At 34.3% G+C, this 17,119-nt stretch overlaps 1 protein-coding gene across 1 annotated transcript; it reads left to right on the forward strand.

Annotated features, from left to right (window-relative positions):
* The first annotated feature begins 951 nt into the window (after positions 1–951).
* Positions 952–1,908, forward strand: LOC106966128 (olfactory receptor 52E2). Its single transcript, XM_015062200.3, has one exon. It carries the CDS (start codon positions 958–960, stop codon positions 1,906–1,908), a length of 951 nt encoding a protein of 316 aa, XP_014917686.1. The 5' UTR covers positions 952–957.
* Positions 1,909–17,119: the final 15,211 nt, after the last annotated feature.

Raw genomic sequence — 17,119 nt, forward strand, 5'->3', positions numbered from 1 at the left:
CCCTGTCAAATGCTATAAACAAGCTACATGAAGATGTGTAATACATTTAGGGAACTTAAAAAATGATTGAATTATCAAGCACCTAATTATCCAATATTCCTGGTTTTTTTCCCTCTCACTAGTTTTCTTATTGACATTTTGACATGTGTCTTCGACTCCTAAAGTCACAATTGCCTTAGCTAAAAACAAAAAATAACAAATTTTATACAGACAGATGTCATGAGTTTTAAAAAAGATTTATAATTTGTATGTATTTGTATGTGTGTGGAGTATTGTGTGCGCATGTGTGGTTGTAATGTATATAAAAATAGGTGAAGCACATCTTTTCTTTTATTTCCATTTGCTATTTTCCTCCCTAACTTAATTTTCCAGACCTTCCACTGAAAACATTTTAAACTTCCGGCAAGCCACTTAAACTCTTTGATCATTAGATAAGTTTTATGTAAAATAAGTAAAATTAATGTTCTTCTTGAAAGGCATTTTTATTTAAATATTGGAGATGATTTTTGCACAGATTCTGACATAAAGCCTTGTAAATAATGGACAGCACCTCACTAATTAGTATCTGATATTATTGTTTTCACTATTATTCCCAATCATATTTTGTAAAAATTATTACTAAATACTAACAGATGAACCAATTTAACCATTTGAGGTAATTTTTAATATTTTGGCATAAAATCGATGCACCTGTGTGTTTTTTGTGTAGTTATTGTTCATCCTGTGTGTTAATCCTGGAGTGTTGTCAATCAACTGGAATTAATTTCCGTCACTATATTTAGAAGCTAGCAAAATCCTAAACTGGTCAAAATTGAAGGGGGATTCTGTTGGCAATGATGGTGATAATGAGAAAAAGTAGCTAATTCAGTGTTCTTACATTATCTTTAGGTCTCTAGTGATACAGAGAACTATCTGGGTCAGCATACATTTCTGAAGGCTTAGGCATTACCAAAAAGAATGTTCCTTCTCAATGACACCCAGTTCCACCTCATCTCCTTCTTGTTGCTGGGGATTCCAGGGATGGAAACATTGCATGTCTGGATTGGCTTTCCTTTTTGTGCTGTGTACATGATTGCCCTCATGGGGAACTTCACTATCCTGTTTGTGATCTGGGTTGAGAGCAGCCTACACCAGCCTATGTTTTACTTCCTGGCCATGTTGGCTGCTATTGATTTGGGTCTGTCCACAGCTACCATCCCCAAGATGCTCGGGATCTTCTGGTTCAACCTCAGAGAGATCATCTTTGAAGCCTGCCTCATGCAGATGTTTTTCATTCACAGCTTCACACTTATGGAGTCAGCAGTCTTGTTGGCAATGGCTTATGACCGCTATGTGGCCATCTGCGATCCGTTTCGATACAGCACCGTCCTCACCAACAAGATTGTCTCTGTGATTGGTGTTGGTGTGTTAGTGAGGGCATTTATTTTTGTGATTCCATTTGTGTTTCTTATTTTGCGACTGCCCTTCTGTGGGAATCATGTCATTCCCCATACCTACTGTGAACACATGGGTCTGGCTCGTCTGTCTTGTGCCAGCATCAAGATCAATATTATTTATGGCTTATGTGCAATTTGTAATCTAGTATTTGACATCATAGCCATTGCCCTTTCTTATGTTCAGATACTCCGTGCGGTTTTCCGTCTTCCTTCCCGTGAAGCCCGACTCAAGTCCCTCAGCACATGTGGTTCTCATGTTTGTGTAATTCTTGCCTTCTATACACCAGCCCTCTTTTCCTTTATGACACATCGCTTTGGCCATAACGTCCCCCGCTATATCCACATACTCCTGGCCAATCTTTATGTCGTAGTGCCACCAATGTTCAACCCTGTCATCTACGGAGTCAGAACCAAACAGATTTATGACCATGTGAAGAAAATAATATTAAAGAAACAAGGAAAGGAAAAATAATGACACCTAATGCATGTGTGGTTCAATATGAAATTTCATGAAACTTGAATTAGAGAAATTCCTTCTCACAAAAATTATGTTAAAATATATATCTATATTGGCTCTGTTCAGTAAGTATTTAAATGCATTTCATTTCCACCTGCTTTTCAGACCACTTCTCAATATCCATTGCTGCAAACTCTTCGTCCCTTAAAATTTCATTTAGCAGGTCATGTCATTTTCTCTATTCATTTCAATATCTGATTGATATTCATATATCACAAGTTTTGAATGCATCCATTGCCACTAGATTAGTTGATGTTTCATGGAGCTTGTTTCTTCTCCAAATATAATGGTTTTCTGAGTGTATATTTTCATAAGTGCAGGATGCTGGGGATATAATGGTAACTATTCCACTTTACCTGACTTTATGAAATTTACAGAGTTTAAACTTATAAGCAAACTCAACTTACAAACGTCCTTCCTTTTTCTTTCAGCCTTTTAAGATCTTGATATTTAATGTTGTCTCCACTTAGAAATATCAAAGTATTTATATTTAACTCAGTCTGACATCTTTCATATTTCAAATACACTACTAATTTCATGCACATTTAACATAATTATTATTTTTCTAGTAATTAAATCTCAGATTTACTTATTGTCTTTTACCTCAACCTGAGATATAAATATTTCACAAAGATTTTCTTCTTTAGAATTTTTTAATCATTACCATAAGTCTCATTTGCTTTGCTTTGATTTTATACATAATTTCATAGTTATTTTTGCCATTGTCCTACACATGCCCACGCAACTTATCAAATCTTAATCTAAACCAGCAGTCTTACTGCTTTCTATTCATAAAGTGTCTTAATAAAAATTAGTCTCTTTTTCTACTTTCTGAGTTATATATTATTGCTGGTTTAACTTCTTATACATTTTGAAATTTACAAACATAGGGTTATTGTTTTGGAAAGTCAATATTCATGTAAATATTTCCAAATATTTACCACTTCTATTGTTATTCATTCCTTCTTGCTTCTTTGAATTTCATCTGTAATGATTTTACTCATGTCTGAAGAATAAACTTAAATATTTACTTGATACAATATTTCTGGTGAGGAGTTTTCTTTTCTTTGCCTAAAATAACTTTGTCTCATTTCATTTTAAGGTTGTTTAGAGGATATAGGATTATAAATTAACTGGGAATCTCCCCAGTCTTATGGAAATTTGACCCAAACTGTCTATATTTAGCTTGCATAATGTAATTTTTAAAGGTGTACATGTTATGATTTAATATATAAATAGATATTTGTTATGAAATGATTACACAATCAAGTTAATTCATACATCCATCGCCTCACATACTAACCTTTTTTTTTGTGGTGAGAATACTTAATATTTACTCTAACACATTTTAAGAATACAATACCATGTTATTAACTGTAATCATCATGCTGTACATTAGATCCCACCGCCTAGTCATCTTCTAATTGAAAGATTTTACCCTTTATCATTATCTCCCTCTTCCCCCCCACTCCCTAGCCACTGATCTACTCTCTGGTTCTATGAGTTTGACTTTTTTTAGATTCCATATAAAAATGAGATCTTATAGTATTTGTCTTTTCTGTGTCTGACTTATTTCACTTAGCGTAATGTCCTCTAGAAAAGATTTCCTTCTTTTCAAGACTACATAATATTCCATTGTTTATATATACCACATTTTCTTTATCCACTCATTTGTCGACATATATTTAGGTTGTTTCCTTATCTGGGCTACCATGACTAGTGACCCAGTGAACACAGGGGTGTACTTATTTCTTCAAGTTACTGATTTCATTTCCTTCAGATATTTACCAAGAAGTGGAGTTGCAGGATCAGAGTAGTTCTATATTTTTATTTATTTTTAATTTTTTTCATGTTTATTTATTTTTGAGAGACAGTGGGACAGAGCCCGAGTTGGGGAGGGGTAGAGAGAGAGGGAGACACAGAATCTAAAGCAGGCTTCAGGCTCTCAGCTGTCAGCACAGAGCCCTACGCAGGGTTTGAACTCATGAGCTGTGAGATCATGACTTGAGCTGGAGTCGGAAGCTCAACCGTCTGAGTTACCCATGTGCCCCATATTTTTTTGAAGAAACTTCATACTTTTTTCTGGAATGCCTGTATCAAAGATATTACAGTAAAGTGGTTAAATTTAAGTATAGTGGAGTCAGAGTGTTTGTATTCCATACCAACTCTACGAATTCCTCACTCTATGTCTTGGGGAGGCTACTTAACTGATCTAAGTGTGCTTAACCTACCTAAGCAATTCAGTAAAGGGAATGTTACTACTTTCTACCTCTTACAGTTACTATGGGTATTATACCTCCATGTAACAAATGCATGTAAAAACATGCATAAATACAATATAAAGTCACTAAACAGAAGTTGGTATCATTATAATTTTAAAATCACACCAGTGTGGTTTTGTCTCTGCTTTATATTCAGAATATCATGAATGCACCATCTTTTACCCTTCTCACATAGACAAATGTATTGATATCTAAAATGGTGTTTCAGAGATTCACCCAATAATTATTTGCTTTACCTCTATGTTACACGTATGATGTTTTACTCATTTAATGTAATCAGAACAGTCAGTACATCTTACTTTTATACTACATTTAATCATATACAACCTTCTGATATCATTGATATTTTATTATATCACTGCCAAATATTTTAAAATCAGAGAAAACATAGAATAATATATAAAAACTTGTACATCTTCCAGCCAACATAAAACTTAAAAATTACATGCAAACTAAGATCATTTCTGTACCCATCACCCTCTCTTCTTTTCTAGGTGTAACCACTATCCTAAACTTGATGTAAGTGATTGACATGCAGCCTTCATTTTTTTGAAAAAGTGAGAGATGCATTCACAAACATATAGCTTGGTGGGTTGGTTTTTTTTTTTTTTTTGAGAAAATTGTATAAAGGAAATCATAATGAATGTACATTTCTGAAGCATCATTTTCCACACAATATTTTTGGTTTGAGATATATTCATATTTATATTTTCCTGGTGTTTATCACTGCATCATATATATACAGCAAGTTTATTTACCATTATCCTCATATTTCATTTATAGGCTATTTTCAATTTTTTAAGCAATGTAAGTTTCTCATCCTTTAGGGGGCAATTCTAAGGTGTGTTTAGTCCTTCAGAGACTCTACTACAATATATTGTTGCCCACAATGGTAACCAGCACAGCAATTTTAGAGGAGTTTTTGTCTTTCCTATAGTAGTATTCCACTTCATTACTGTGCTTCCTGGGATCAACGTCCAGATTAACTAAAGGCTCCTAAACCCTTGTCCAAGACAAAGGAGCCCAAGGTAAGATATGGGTATTAACACATGACATTAATTTATTAATAAAGCAGAATTGTTCGATGAAATATGGATCTAATTCTCTCTCAGGTTTGTGTCTGTGTGTATCTGTGTGAGTATGTGTATGTGTACCTCTCTCTAAATGAGAAGCTAATTGTTCTACAATCATTTAATTATTAGTCCATCGTTTTCCCCACTGACAGACACCATAGAAGTGCTATGTATGTATACTGTATTTTATATGAAGTAAATGGTTAAAACTAAGTGAATCCCTTCAGTCTCAATATGTGGGAGGTAAAATTGTTCTTCTTATTTTTATTTCTGACTATGTATTCTCTTCTCTTTCATAAGTGATAATTTAGCCGAGAATCAGTTTTGAAATTGGCAATTATTTTTCTCCAGAATAGTAAAAACAGTATTTAATTCCTGCTATTTTTGTTGTCTTTAAGAACTTTATATCCAGTCAGGTTGTCTTTCCTTTTTTGGTGTCTGAATTTTCTTGTTTATTTGTCCTTTTATTTTCTCTTTATCTTTGATCAATTGAAACTTTAATTTATTTGTGTGATATAATTTTATATTATAGGTTGTAATTACATATTATATTATATATAATAGGCTGGTAACTATTACATACTATTACTATTATACCATTATACTATTACTATACATCAAATAAACTATTGATGTAAATAGTTATAATTATTTTTGTAATTAGAAAGTTCTCATTCATAATATTCTTAATATAGCTCCTTCATCCTATTTTCCAGTTTCTTTTTTAAAAAATTCTATAAATACTATTTATTCTTAATTTATGCTCCAATTATGTAAATATTATTCAACAACCTCTCATTGTTTTGCTCTTTTATACTATATGTTTAGTGAATTATTCAGTATTGTTTGGAAATGTTCTGTAGTTATTTCTTAGGATTCTCACTTTTTTATTTGATTTGTATTCAACAATTATAAAGTTCGACTATAATAATCACATGACTATAATAATTTACATGATTCTCCATTTTTTAGTTGGTTGTTTCCTTTTACTCAGTTATTATAATATATATTTAAAAATTTTAATCTTTTGTTTTTGAAGTTGAGAGATATAAATATTTGAATTGTTTCTCATTTTGTTTGGTTATTTCTATTTTTTCTGGACTGATTTTTTTTCTTACTGTGAATGTTTTAGTTGACTTTATGTGTTGCATTTTATAGGTTTGAAGATCCCTCTTAAGTGGGATATTTCCCTATTTCCTTTTACTCTCTTTTTAAAATCTCTTTTTTTTTCCTACTTCCTGTCTCACTTGCTCACTTTATCCTCTCTCCTATAAAATTTACCATCATTGTACCTACAAATCAACTCCTGTCCAGAAATTTTGTGATGGTCTCTACCAAGAGAGCTTCAAGGCAAAAATTTGTCTTCTCATTGGAGCTTCAGGATATCTGAGAGGCAGTGACCAAAAGGTGCTTGGATCATTTGAGTTCAGAGGTTGACAGTGTGATTTGCAAACTATGCTCATACACCTTCATGGAAGTATGAGCCCCCAAAAATTATCCCTAATAGTTTTTTTCAGTTTTCATTCTGATGTAGTAAATCACATCCCAGACTTGACTTCCAATAGTAGGATTTGTTCTAACTTTGGTGGAATGTTTTTGCCTTTATTAGCTCAAAGGAATAGATATTTCATCTTATTCAGTACCTTTTTTTTTCTGAAGTATTTTGTATTTTGTTTTCTTTCGTTGTTTTTTGTTTTGTTTTGTTTTTACTTTTTGAGGAGTAACTTACATATAGTAACATGTATAGATCTTTTGTGTACAGTTCCATGGATTTTGGCAAGTGAAGGTACTTATGTAGCAAATGTAAATCTAATTATGCATATTTTTATTTCTCCAGGAAGTTCTCTTGCCTTGTCTCCCAAGATAGACAAACATGATTCTGATTTCTATCACAGTAGGGTTGTGTCACCTGTTCCTGAACTTTAAATACATCGAAGCAAACTGTATGTAGATTTTTCCTTTTAGCTTATTTCACTCAGAAAAGTGTTCATTTTTAATATTTATTATGTTGTAGTATGTACAGTAATTCTTCTCTTTTTTATTGCTGAGTAATATATCATTGGATGAATATACCCTGATGTGTTTGTCTGTTGTTCAGTGAAAGTTTATTTGAATTGTTTCCCCTTTGGCAGTAGTATTGTGAATAAAGTTGCCATGAACATTTAAATATTGGCTTTTTTGTGGGTAAACGTTTCCATTTCTCTTGGTAAAATGACCAACAGTGGGATTTTGGGGTACAGGATAGGTGTAACCAAATGTATATTTAACATTAGAATACTTTTCACCCCCACCATCAACTTAAGAGGTTTTCAGTTGCTCCCTATTTATATTGTCACCACTTCATATTGTCAATATTTTATTTTTTTTAATTGTACCAATCTTGTATGGCATGAACAGGCATTTCATTAAGGAGTTAATATGTATTTGCCTTACAATTAAAGTTTCTAGGCAGGTTTTATTATATTTATTGAATCTTACATATCTTTATGAGTACATATGCAAATTTTTCCTTACCTTTTATATTGCTTTTTTCATTTCTTAATAAGTAAATCATAGAAGATCTTTCTATAGTGAAGTTACATTACCTTTGTCAGAACTATTTATTGTTAATATGTTTTTTCTGTCTGTGATTTGCCCTTTAATTTTTGGGTAGTTTTTTTTACAGAATAATTTAAGAAATCTTTTCCTTCCTCAAAGTCTCAAATACATTATCTTATTATGTCTTCTAGGGACCTTATAATTTGAATTTCAATTGGATTAAGAGCTTGGATTTATCTCAAGAAATGCTCAGATTCTGCATTTAATTTGAAGGCACAGTACATACAGTAGCCTGATATGTTTGATGTAGATGGTAAGAGAAAGAGAGGGATCAAGGATGAGTTCATGTTTTATTTTTCTTAGGATATTAGAAATAGGATAGTAATGATCAATAATGAAGATGTGTTATGTGTATGTGTACAGGAGTGTTATGTACAATTAGGAACCTTGTCATTCATTCATTCATTCATTCATTCATTCACTTATATTTTTGAGAGAGAGAGAGAGAGTGCTAGTGAGTGAGAGGCAGAGACAGAGAGGGAGGGAAGGAGAGAGAGACAGAATCCATCAGAGGCAGAAAAAATTATCCCCAGAGACAAAGAGAGAGAAAAGCAGGGCTCACCCAAAGCGGGGCTTGAGCTCACCCAATGCGGTATTCAGAACTGTAAGATCATGACCTGGGCCAAAGTCAGATGCTTAACCTACTGAGCCACCCAGGCGTCCCTTAGCTTTTATTTATGAATTAAGTTAAAAAGTGACCAGAAAAATTTCAAGTATAAGAAATGATTAAACAGTACATATTCAATTTTACTTTGTTTTAATCTTTTTAATTTTTATGGCTAAATAATATTTTATGAAAACAAAAATTATAAATGTTCAACATTAAACATTTTATAAAATTAAGAAAATTTCCAGAAAAATAAACTCACTGTCTAGAGATAAATAATTTAAAATCTGGTATATTTGTGAAAATTATAGTTTCTTGATGTTTTGCATGTTGCACATAATTTTATAATTTTCATTTTTTTCCACTTAACACTGAATCATGAAGAGAGTCCAATGCAAGTAAGATATATTAAAGTCAATCTTTAAATGTTATACATCTTATTCCATTATAGCATAGCTGTAAAAATTAAACTATGAAATCACATTGGCTGGCTTGGGATACAGGCTCTATGTCTTACTAACTGTGTGACCTTGGGCAAAGTGCGTCATGTCTGCATGTCTCATTTTCCTTAACTCTTAGAAGACAAAAATAGCACCTGAACCATAGGATTGCTACAATAATGAAATCAAATAATATATGTAAGTATTTGAACTGTGTCTGATACACAGTGAGAGCTTCAGAAGCACTAGCTATTATACAGTTTTGAATAATGTATTTCTTTATTATTAATTCAACATTTAAGATCATATTGATTTCAAATACAGTTTTGATACCCATTCCTAAGTTTGTGGGCACCTCTCTCTTACTCTTGACTTCAAAATGCATCATTATACGTTAAGGATATTAGAGTATCTACTAAAAAATACAGCAGGAAAATTTTTCCAATTAAATTTGGGAATAATGTGAAAGCAATAATGTTCTGTCAGGTGCAAAAAAAATCAAAGCTTCCAGACAATGAAAATAATAATAATCTCTTACAATATTTTAAGTCCATGCTATGTATCAGGTGTAGTATTAACCTTTAGTTCATATTATCTCTTTTCCTCCTAATAAATATAATCTACCTCCATCTTACACATGAGAAAGCAGAGTTCTAGTGTTGCAGAACTAGTTATTATAATTAAATATCAAATTATTTAACATAGAAAATAAATAGTGCATGATCTGATGTAAACCAGCTTTGGCCCCCACTTCAATCTCTGTATTAACCACACTGTTCTACCTTACATATGAATCTGTAAACCTAAATCAGAGATTTAGCAAATCTCTATGATCCTCCTCATGTGTTCTCTTCTTGAAATACTTTCATATACCTACTAAGAAAGTAGTCCTTGGGAGCAAATACCAATCATTAGCTTGTATCTGAGCATGTATTCGCTTCCTGATTAGACATACAGTAAAATCTTGCATTCCAAGTAACTTGTTCTGCAAGTGTTCCACTAAATGAGCAAATATTTCTAAAAAATTTTAACTTGATAAACGAGCAATGTCTTGCAATACAAGTAGTACATGATGCTAAATGTCACATGATCACAACTGAGCCAATGATTCTTGAAATTCTCTTTGATATACAAGTGCTTTGGATTACAAGCATGTTTCTGGAATGAATTATGTTTGCAAACCATGGAGACTCAGTATCATTTTATAGCTCTATATGTTTCACTTCCAACATATTTCATTGCAGATATTCTGTGTTTTCTTAGCAAACACACAACCAATTTTTGTAAGGCAAATTACTTTTACAGCCAAGTATACAAGTGGTATCAGGAAACAGGACATTGTTCTTAAAGGGAGGAGAGACATTTGACAGAGCCAAATGTGTTCGTCATTGGCTTCTGAATGAATAGTGTTTCTACAAATGATCTACTGTTAGTGAGGTGGCTATGTATTTATTTTTAAACATAATGAATTTCCAGTATGTGTAAGAATGCATTTTACTTCTGCTTAGTTCCCCAGCCTTCTGCCTTTACTTACACTTCTCCAAAGGCAAGGGAATTAAAAGCAAAAATGAACTATTGGGACCTCATCAAGATAAAAACTTCTGCACTGCAAAGGAAACAATCAACAAAACTAAAAGGCAACCGACAGAATGGGAAAAGATACTTGCAAATGACATACCGGACAAAGGGCTAGTATCCAAAATCTACAAAGAACTCACCAAACTCCACACCTGAAAAACAAATAATCCAGTGAAGAAATGGGCAGAAGACATGAATAGACACTTCTCTAAAGAAGACATCCAGATGGCCAACAGGCACACGAAAAGATGCTCAACGTCACTCCTCATCAGGGAAATGCAAATCAAAACCACACTGAGATATCACCTCACGCCAGTCAGAGTGGCTACAATGAACAAATCAGGAGACTATAGATGCGGGAGAGGATGTGGAGAAACGGGAACCCTCTTGCACTGTTGGTGGGAATGCAAACTGGTGCAGCCGCTCTGGAAAACAGTGTGGAGTTTCCTCAAAAAATCAAAAATAGATCTACCCTATGACCCAGCAATAGCACTGCTAGGAATTTACCCAAGGGACACAGGAGTGCTGATGCATAGGGGCACTTGTACCTCAATGTTTATAGCAGCACTTTCAACAATAGCCAAATTATGGAAAGAACCTAAATGTCCATCAACTGATGAATGGGTAAAGAAATTGTGGTTTATATACACAATGGCAATAAGAAACAATGAAATTTGGCCTTTTGTAGCAACGTGGATGGAACTGGAGAGTGTTATGCTAAATGAAATAAGTCATACAGAGAAAGACAGATACCATATGTTTTCACTCATGTAGATCCTGAGAAACTTAACAGAAGACCATGGGGAGGGGAAAGGGAAAAAAATGTTAGAGAGGGAGGGAGGCAAACCATAAGAGACTCTTAAAAACTGAGAAAAAACTGAGAGTTGATGGGGGGGGGAGGGAGGGGAAAGTGGGTGATGGGCATTGAGGAGGGCACCTGTTGGGATGAGCACTGGGTGTTGTATGGAAACCAATTTGACAATAAATTTCATGTTAAAAAAAAAGAATCAATAGGAAAGAGATGTTTTTAATTAGCTAGCACAATAAAGCATATTTCAAATGTAAAAAAAAAAAGTTGCTGCTGGTCAGGTCAAAGAGGTTGTTGCCTGTTTTCTCCTTTAGGATTTTGATGGCTTCCTGCCTTACATTTAGGTCTTTCAATCATTTTGAGTTTATTTTTGTGTATGGTATAAGAACGTGGTCCAGGTTCATTCTGCATGTTGCTGTCCTGTTTTTTCAACACCATTTGCTGAAGAGACTGTCTTTTTTCCACTGGATATTCTTTCCTGCTTTGTCAAAGATTAGTTAGCAATACATCTATGGGTCCATTTCTGGGTTCTCTATTCTGTTCCATTGATCTATGTGTCTGTTCTTGTGCCAGTACCATACTGTCTTGATGATTACAGCTTTGTAATACAGTTTGAAGTCCAAAACTGTGATGCCTCCAGCTTTGGTTTTCTTTTTCAGGATTGGCTATTCAGAGTCTTTCCTGGTTCCATACAAATTTTAGGATTGTTTTTTCTAGCTCTGTGGAAAATGCTGGTGTTACTTTGATAGGGATTGCATTGAATATGTAGATAGCTTTAGGTAGTATTGACATTTTAACAATATTTTTTCTTCCAATGCATGAGCATGGAATGTTTTTCCTTTTTTTGTATGTGTCTTTCTTTCCTAAATTTCTTTCCTAAAGTTTCTATAGTTTTCAGTGTATACATTCTTCACCTCTTTGGTTAGGTTTATTCCTACGTATTTTATGAGTTTTGGTGCCATTGTAAATGGGATCGATTCCTTGATCTCTCTTTCTGTTGCTTCATAATTGGTGTATAGAAATGCAACTGATTTATCTACATTGATTTTATATCTGTGACTTTGCTGAATTCATGGATCAGTTCTAGCAGTTTTTTGGTGGAGTTTTTTGGGTTTTCCACATCTAGTATCATGTCATCTGCAAACAGTTAAAGTTTGACTTCCTTCTTGCCAATTTGGATGCCTTTTATTTCTTTTTGTTGTCTGATTGCTGAGGCTAGGATTCCCAACACTATGTTGAATAACAATGGTGAGAGTGGACATCCCTACCATTTTCCCAACCCTAGGCGGAAAGTTCTCGGTTTCTTACCATTGAGAATGATATTACTGGTGGGTCTTTTTCATATATGGCTTTTATGATCTTGAGGTATAATCCTTCTATCCCTACTTTCTTGAGGGTTTTTATGAAGAAAGGATGCTGTATTTTGTCAAATGCTTGTTCACCTATTGAGAGGATCATGTGGTTCTTATCCTTTCTTTTATTAATGTGATGTATCACACTATTGGCAGATATTGAACCAGCCCTGCATCCCAGGAATAAATCCCATTGATCATGGTGAATAATTTTTTAATGCATTATTGGATCTGGTTTGCTAGTATCTTGTTGAGAATTTTTTCATCCATGTTCATCAGGGAAATTGGGTCTTAGTTCTCCTTTTTAGTGGGGTCTTTGTCTGGTTTTGGATTCAAGGTAATGTTGGCATTATTTATTTTATTTTAAAGGTTTATTTTGAAAGAGAAAGGGTGAGGGCAGAGATAGAGGGAGAGAGAGAAGCCCAAGCAGGCTACATACTGTCAACCCAAGCCTGGCACAGGGCTCAAAGCCACAACCATGAGATCATAAGCCAAAATCCAGAGTCAGACACTCAACTGACTGAGCCACCTAGAACCTGTTGTTTAAATGCTTAAGTTCAAAAGCTTTGGGTGTTCTGCAAAATGTTTTAATCCATAAATACAATGATATGGGGGGAAGGGAGGGATATACTTGAAATTGGTATATTATATAATGGTAGCACTGATTTCAGTTGAGCATCTTCATTTTAAGACATTTTTGAGTATGTCCTATGGTTCAAAATGTGTGCTTCCTGTCAAGAACATGGAGTGTTAAGACAGGAGGCTGGGATAGATAAGTTTCATTACAATAGCAATCATGTTACAATACATAAATGCATCAAAGTAACAAGTTGTACACCTTAAATTTACACAATGCTATATATCAAATGTATTCCATAAAAAAAAAGACAGGAGGCTAAAAAACTAGGAGTTAATCACTGTTGGGCAACAAAAAGTTACAGACATGGCAACGAAAGGTTTTCATCAAATAAGTCTTTGGTTTAATTTAAAAAATCTTCTTTATTTAACTTAAAAAATGTTTATACAAAGTTATAAGATGTTGTGAAGATTGAGCTATTTCTATGTTTCTCTATACATACATAAACGTTGTGGTCACAATTTGTTTACCTTCTGCAAATGATAAAGTCAATACAAGTAGTAGTTATACAAATGACTGTTAAGGGATTTTTCCTCCTTGGCTGTTAAGGAGAACCTAAGTTATTCCAAGACCTGGGGAATAATAAATATCTTTGTTAAAATGGATCTTCCATTTCTCACAGATATATTCTAGAGTAGCAGACAATATTAAAAAAAAAACTAGGAGAAAAGGAATACAAAGAGACTCAGATGTAGATTTAAGTAGGTAAAAAAAGGGAGAAAGTGAAATTTCTTGAAGATTCAGAGAGAGAGGAGGAAATCGTGACAGGATACTCTCCTTTACATACCAGTTTTATTTGGAGTGATCATTTAAAAAATTATATGAAATTGTATTTACCTGTTGTTTTAGTCTAATTTATAGACAGCCCTGTAATGTTAAAGAAACTTTCACTTACTTATATCTGTATACTCAAAATGTAGTACGGAGCTGAGCATATTGGGTAAGAGAATTTTTAACACATATTTTAAGAGATTTTATTATTTGTTTGGCTTTTGGTGTTTTGTTTTTTTAATTTAGAAAGATGCAGAGACAGCATGAGCAGGGGAGGAGCAGAGAGAGAGAGGGAGAGTAGAGAGAATCCCAAGCAGGCTGTGCACCATCAGCACAGACCACAAGATCATGACATGAGCCAAAATCAAGTCGGACGCTTAACCAACTGAGCCACCCAGGCATCTCATTAAGGGATTTTGTTAAACTGAAGTATAATAAACATACAATGTTATATTCGTTTAAGATGTACAATATAATGATTCAAAAATTCTATACATTACTCATTGCTCATCACGGTTAAGTGTACTCAATCTCCTTCACCCCTCCACCTCCCCTTTGCAGCCACCACTCTGTTCTCTGTATTTAAGAGGCTTTTGGTTTTATCCTCTTTTTCTTTGTTTGTTCCTTTGTTTTGTCTCTTAAATTCCACATATGGGTGATATCATATGGTATTTGTCTTTCTCTGACTTATTTCATTAAGCACTATATTCCATATATATTCCATTATCTTTTCTCCTTTCTTCCCCTCTGTCTGTCATCTTACCCATCGGCTGGGGAAGTATGTAGCAGACTCACCAAAGTGTGCACCATAAGCGATTCTGAGCCTGTCGTGATCTTTCTATTTTCATACGTACTGAAATAGGGAACGGAGTTTTTATCCTTCATGTGATGCTCCCCAAAGGAGAGCCTCCAAATGAAACTCTCCAGGGCCTCATCTTTGAAGGACAAGAGGGCCCCAAGTTCCCTATTTTGAGCCAGGTCCTACACTGGGTAGAAACATCCACCAGGAACTTCTGCTCTTCTCTAGGGACAAAGATTCCAACTACTGAGAATCAGTGCAATGATGTGCACCTGAGCCTATGTGAACCAACTATATTCCTTGCCTGAAAGATAAGTCATAACACATCAGGAGAACATTTAGCACCCTAAAAGCCAGTATTTGAATCTTATCAAGCCCAAGCAGAGTGGATTCTAGTTCAAGGTCATCCACTTACAGACTGTGTGATTTGAGCAAGCTACTTATTCTCATTAAGACCTAATACTCTTTTTATATGGAGAAGGGGAAATAAAATGGTATCTACTTCATATGTTTCATGTAAAGTAACAGGCAGTGTCCCTGGTAGTATATCTTTTACACAATAAGCATTTAATAAATGTAATAACAACTAGAAAATTCTACTGACTTTGTGAATGTTGCCTATTCATTTTATTTCAAACAAATTCCCTCATGATTCTTCACAAAGTCAAAATAAACTCGAGCTCCCAAATGCAGTTGAAGGTCCCAGCATGTAATTCTCTGCTGCTCTTCTCCATGTAGCATGCAGCTTTCTTACACTTCTCACGAGGGTCTTCCTGATCTCCAGTATCTCCCAAATGTATCATAATTTCAGACTTCTGTAAGCTGCTTTTAACTATTCTTGGTATACGATATTTTTTTAATATTTTTTTTTGAGGGGGTGGGGCAGAGAGAGAGGGAGACACAGAATCCGAAGCAGGCTCCAGGCTCTGAGTCGTCAGCACACAGATGGGATCATGACCTGAGCCGAAGTTGGATGCTTAACTGACTGAGCCACCTAGGCACCCCATTATACAATATTTGAACACAGGAAGACATATAAGTAGGCTGTGCATTAGGTGGTCAGCGCAAATAATAAGACATGGATTAGAATGGAGACATGTTATGTACTCTTCTCTCTCATTTCCTCATCAGATGTAACTATTACTGTCCCAACTTTAGTGTTTATTGTAATTTAACTTTTTTTTCCCCACTTTCTTACACATGAAAAAGTTCATAAACAAGTGGGAACCACTGGTTGGAATTGACCAAGTCCTTGTTTATGTTCCCTAAATGCCAAATTCTATTAAAATATTGTTCAACTGGCAAAACAATCTAAAGAAAATCTGACTTATCTCTTTAACTATCTTATGTGAGGGTTGACAGACATAATTTTTAAAGAAAAAGTGACCACAAATGCCAAACTTTTTAGATTCTTTTTTTTTCTTTTATTTGCTCCTGCAGCTTCTTAACAGCCATGAGAGCTCTCTGATCCTTTCAAATGCAACTTTAACATTTAATATGTTATAGAGTTGTTTCAGTTATTCCAAAACAGTGTTAATTAACCAAACTAGGTGTTTGTCATCAGAAGAACCACTAATTTTCAAATCTTGTGATGTTTTTCTTTATATTTTTATGTATTTCTAAATGTGTATTTATTGGAGCACCTGGGTGGCTGAGTTGGTTAAGCATTCGACTCTTAGTTTTAGCTCAAGTTATGATCTCATGGTTTATGAGTTCAAGCCCTTCATCAGGCTCTGCATTGGCAGTGTGGAGCTTGCTCTGGATTTTCTCTTCCTCCCTCTGCTCCTCCCCCCCTCAAAATAAATAAATAGACTTAAAAAAATAAAACATTTATTTTTTTTATTTTGAGAGAGAGAGATCACAAGTTGGGGAGGGGCAGAGAGAGAGGGAGACAGAGAATCCCAAGCAGGCTCCACGCTGTCAGCACAGAGCCTGATGTGGGGTTTGATCTCATGAATAATGAGATCATAACCTGAGCCAAACCAAGAGTCGGAGGCATAACCAACTGAGCCACTGAGTGCCCCTTATTTTTATTTTTTAAATAAACTTTTTTTTGAAATTTTAGATCTACAGAAAAATGGAAAGGTAGAACAGAGTTCCCATGCAGCCTTCACTGTTTTCCCTGTTATTAACAATGTACGTTAGTACAGTGCAGTTTTTAAAAGTGAAGAGACAGGTGTATAGAAAACAAACAAGACTACAGCATGGGAGTCACAAGTGC

This window comes from Acinonyx jubatus, chromosome D1, assembly GCF_027475565.1.
Source record: "Acinonyx jubatus isolate Ajub_Pintada_27869175 chromosome D1, VMU_Ajub_asm_v1.0, whole genome shotgun sequence".
Classification (NCBI taxonomy): Eukaryota; Metazoa; Chordata; class Mammalia; order Carnivora; family Felidae; genus Acinonyx; species Acinonyx jubatus.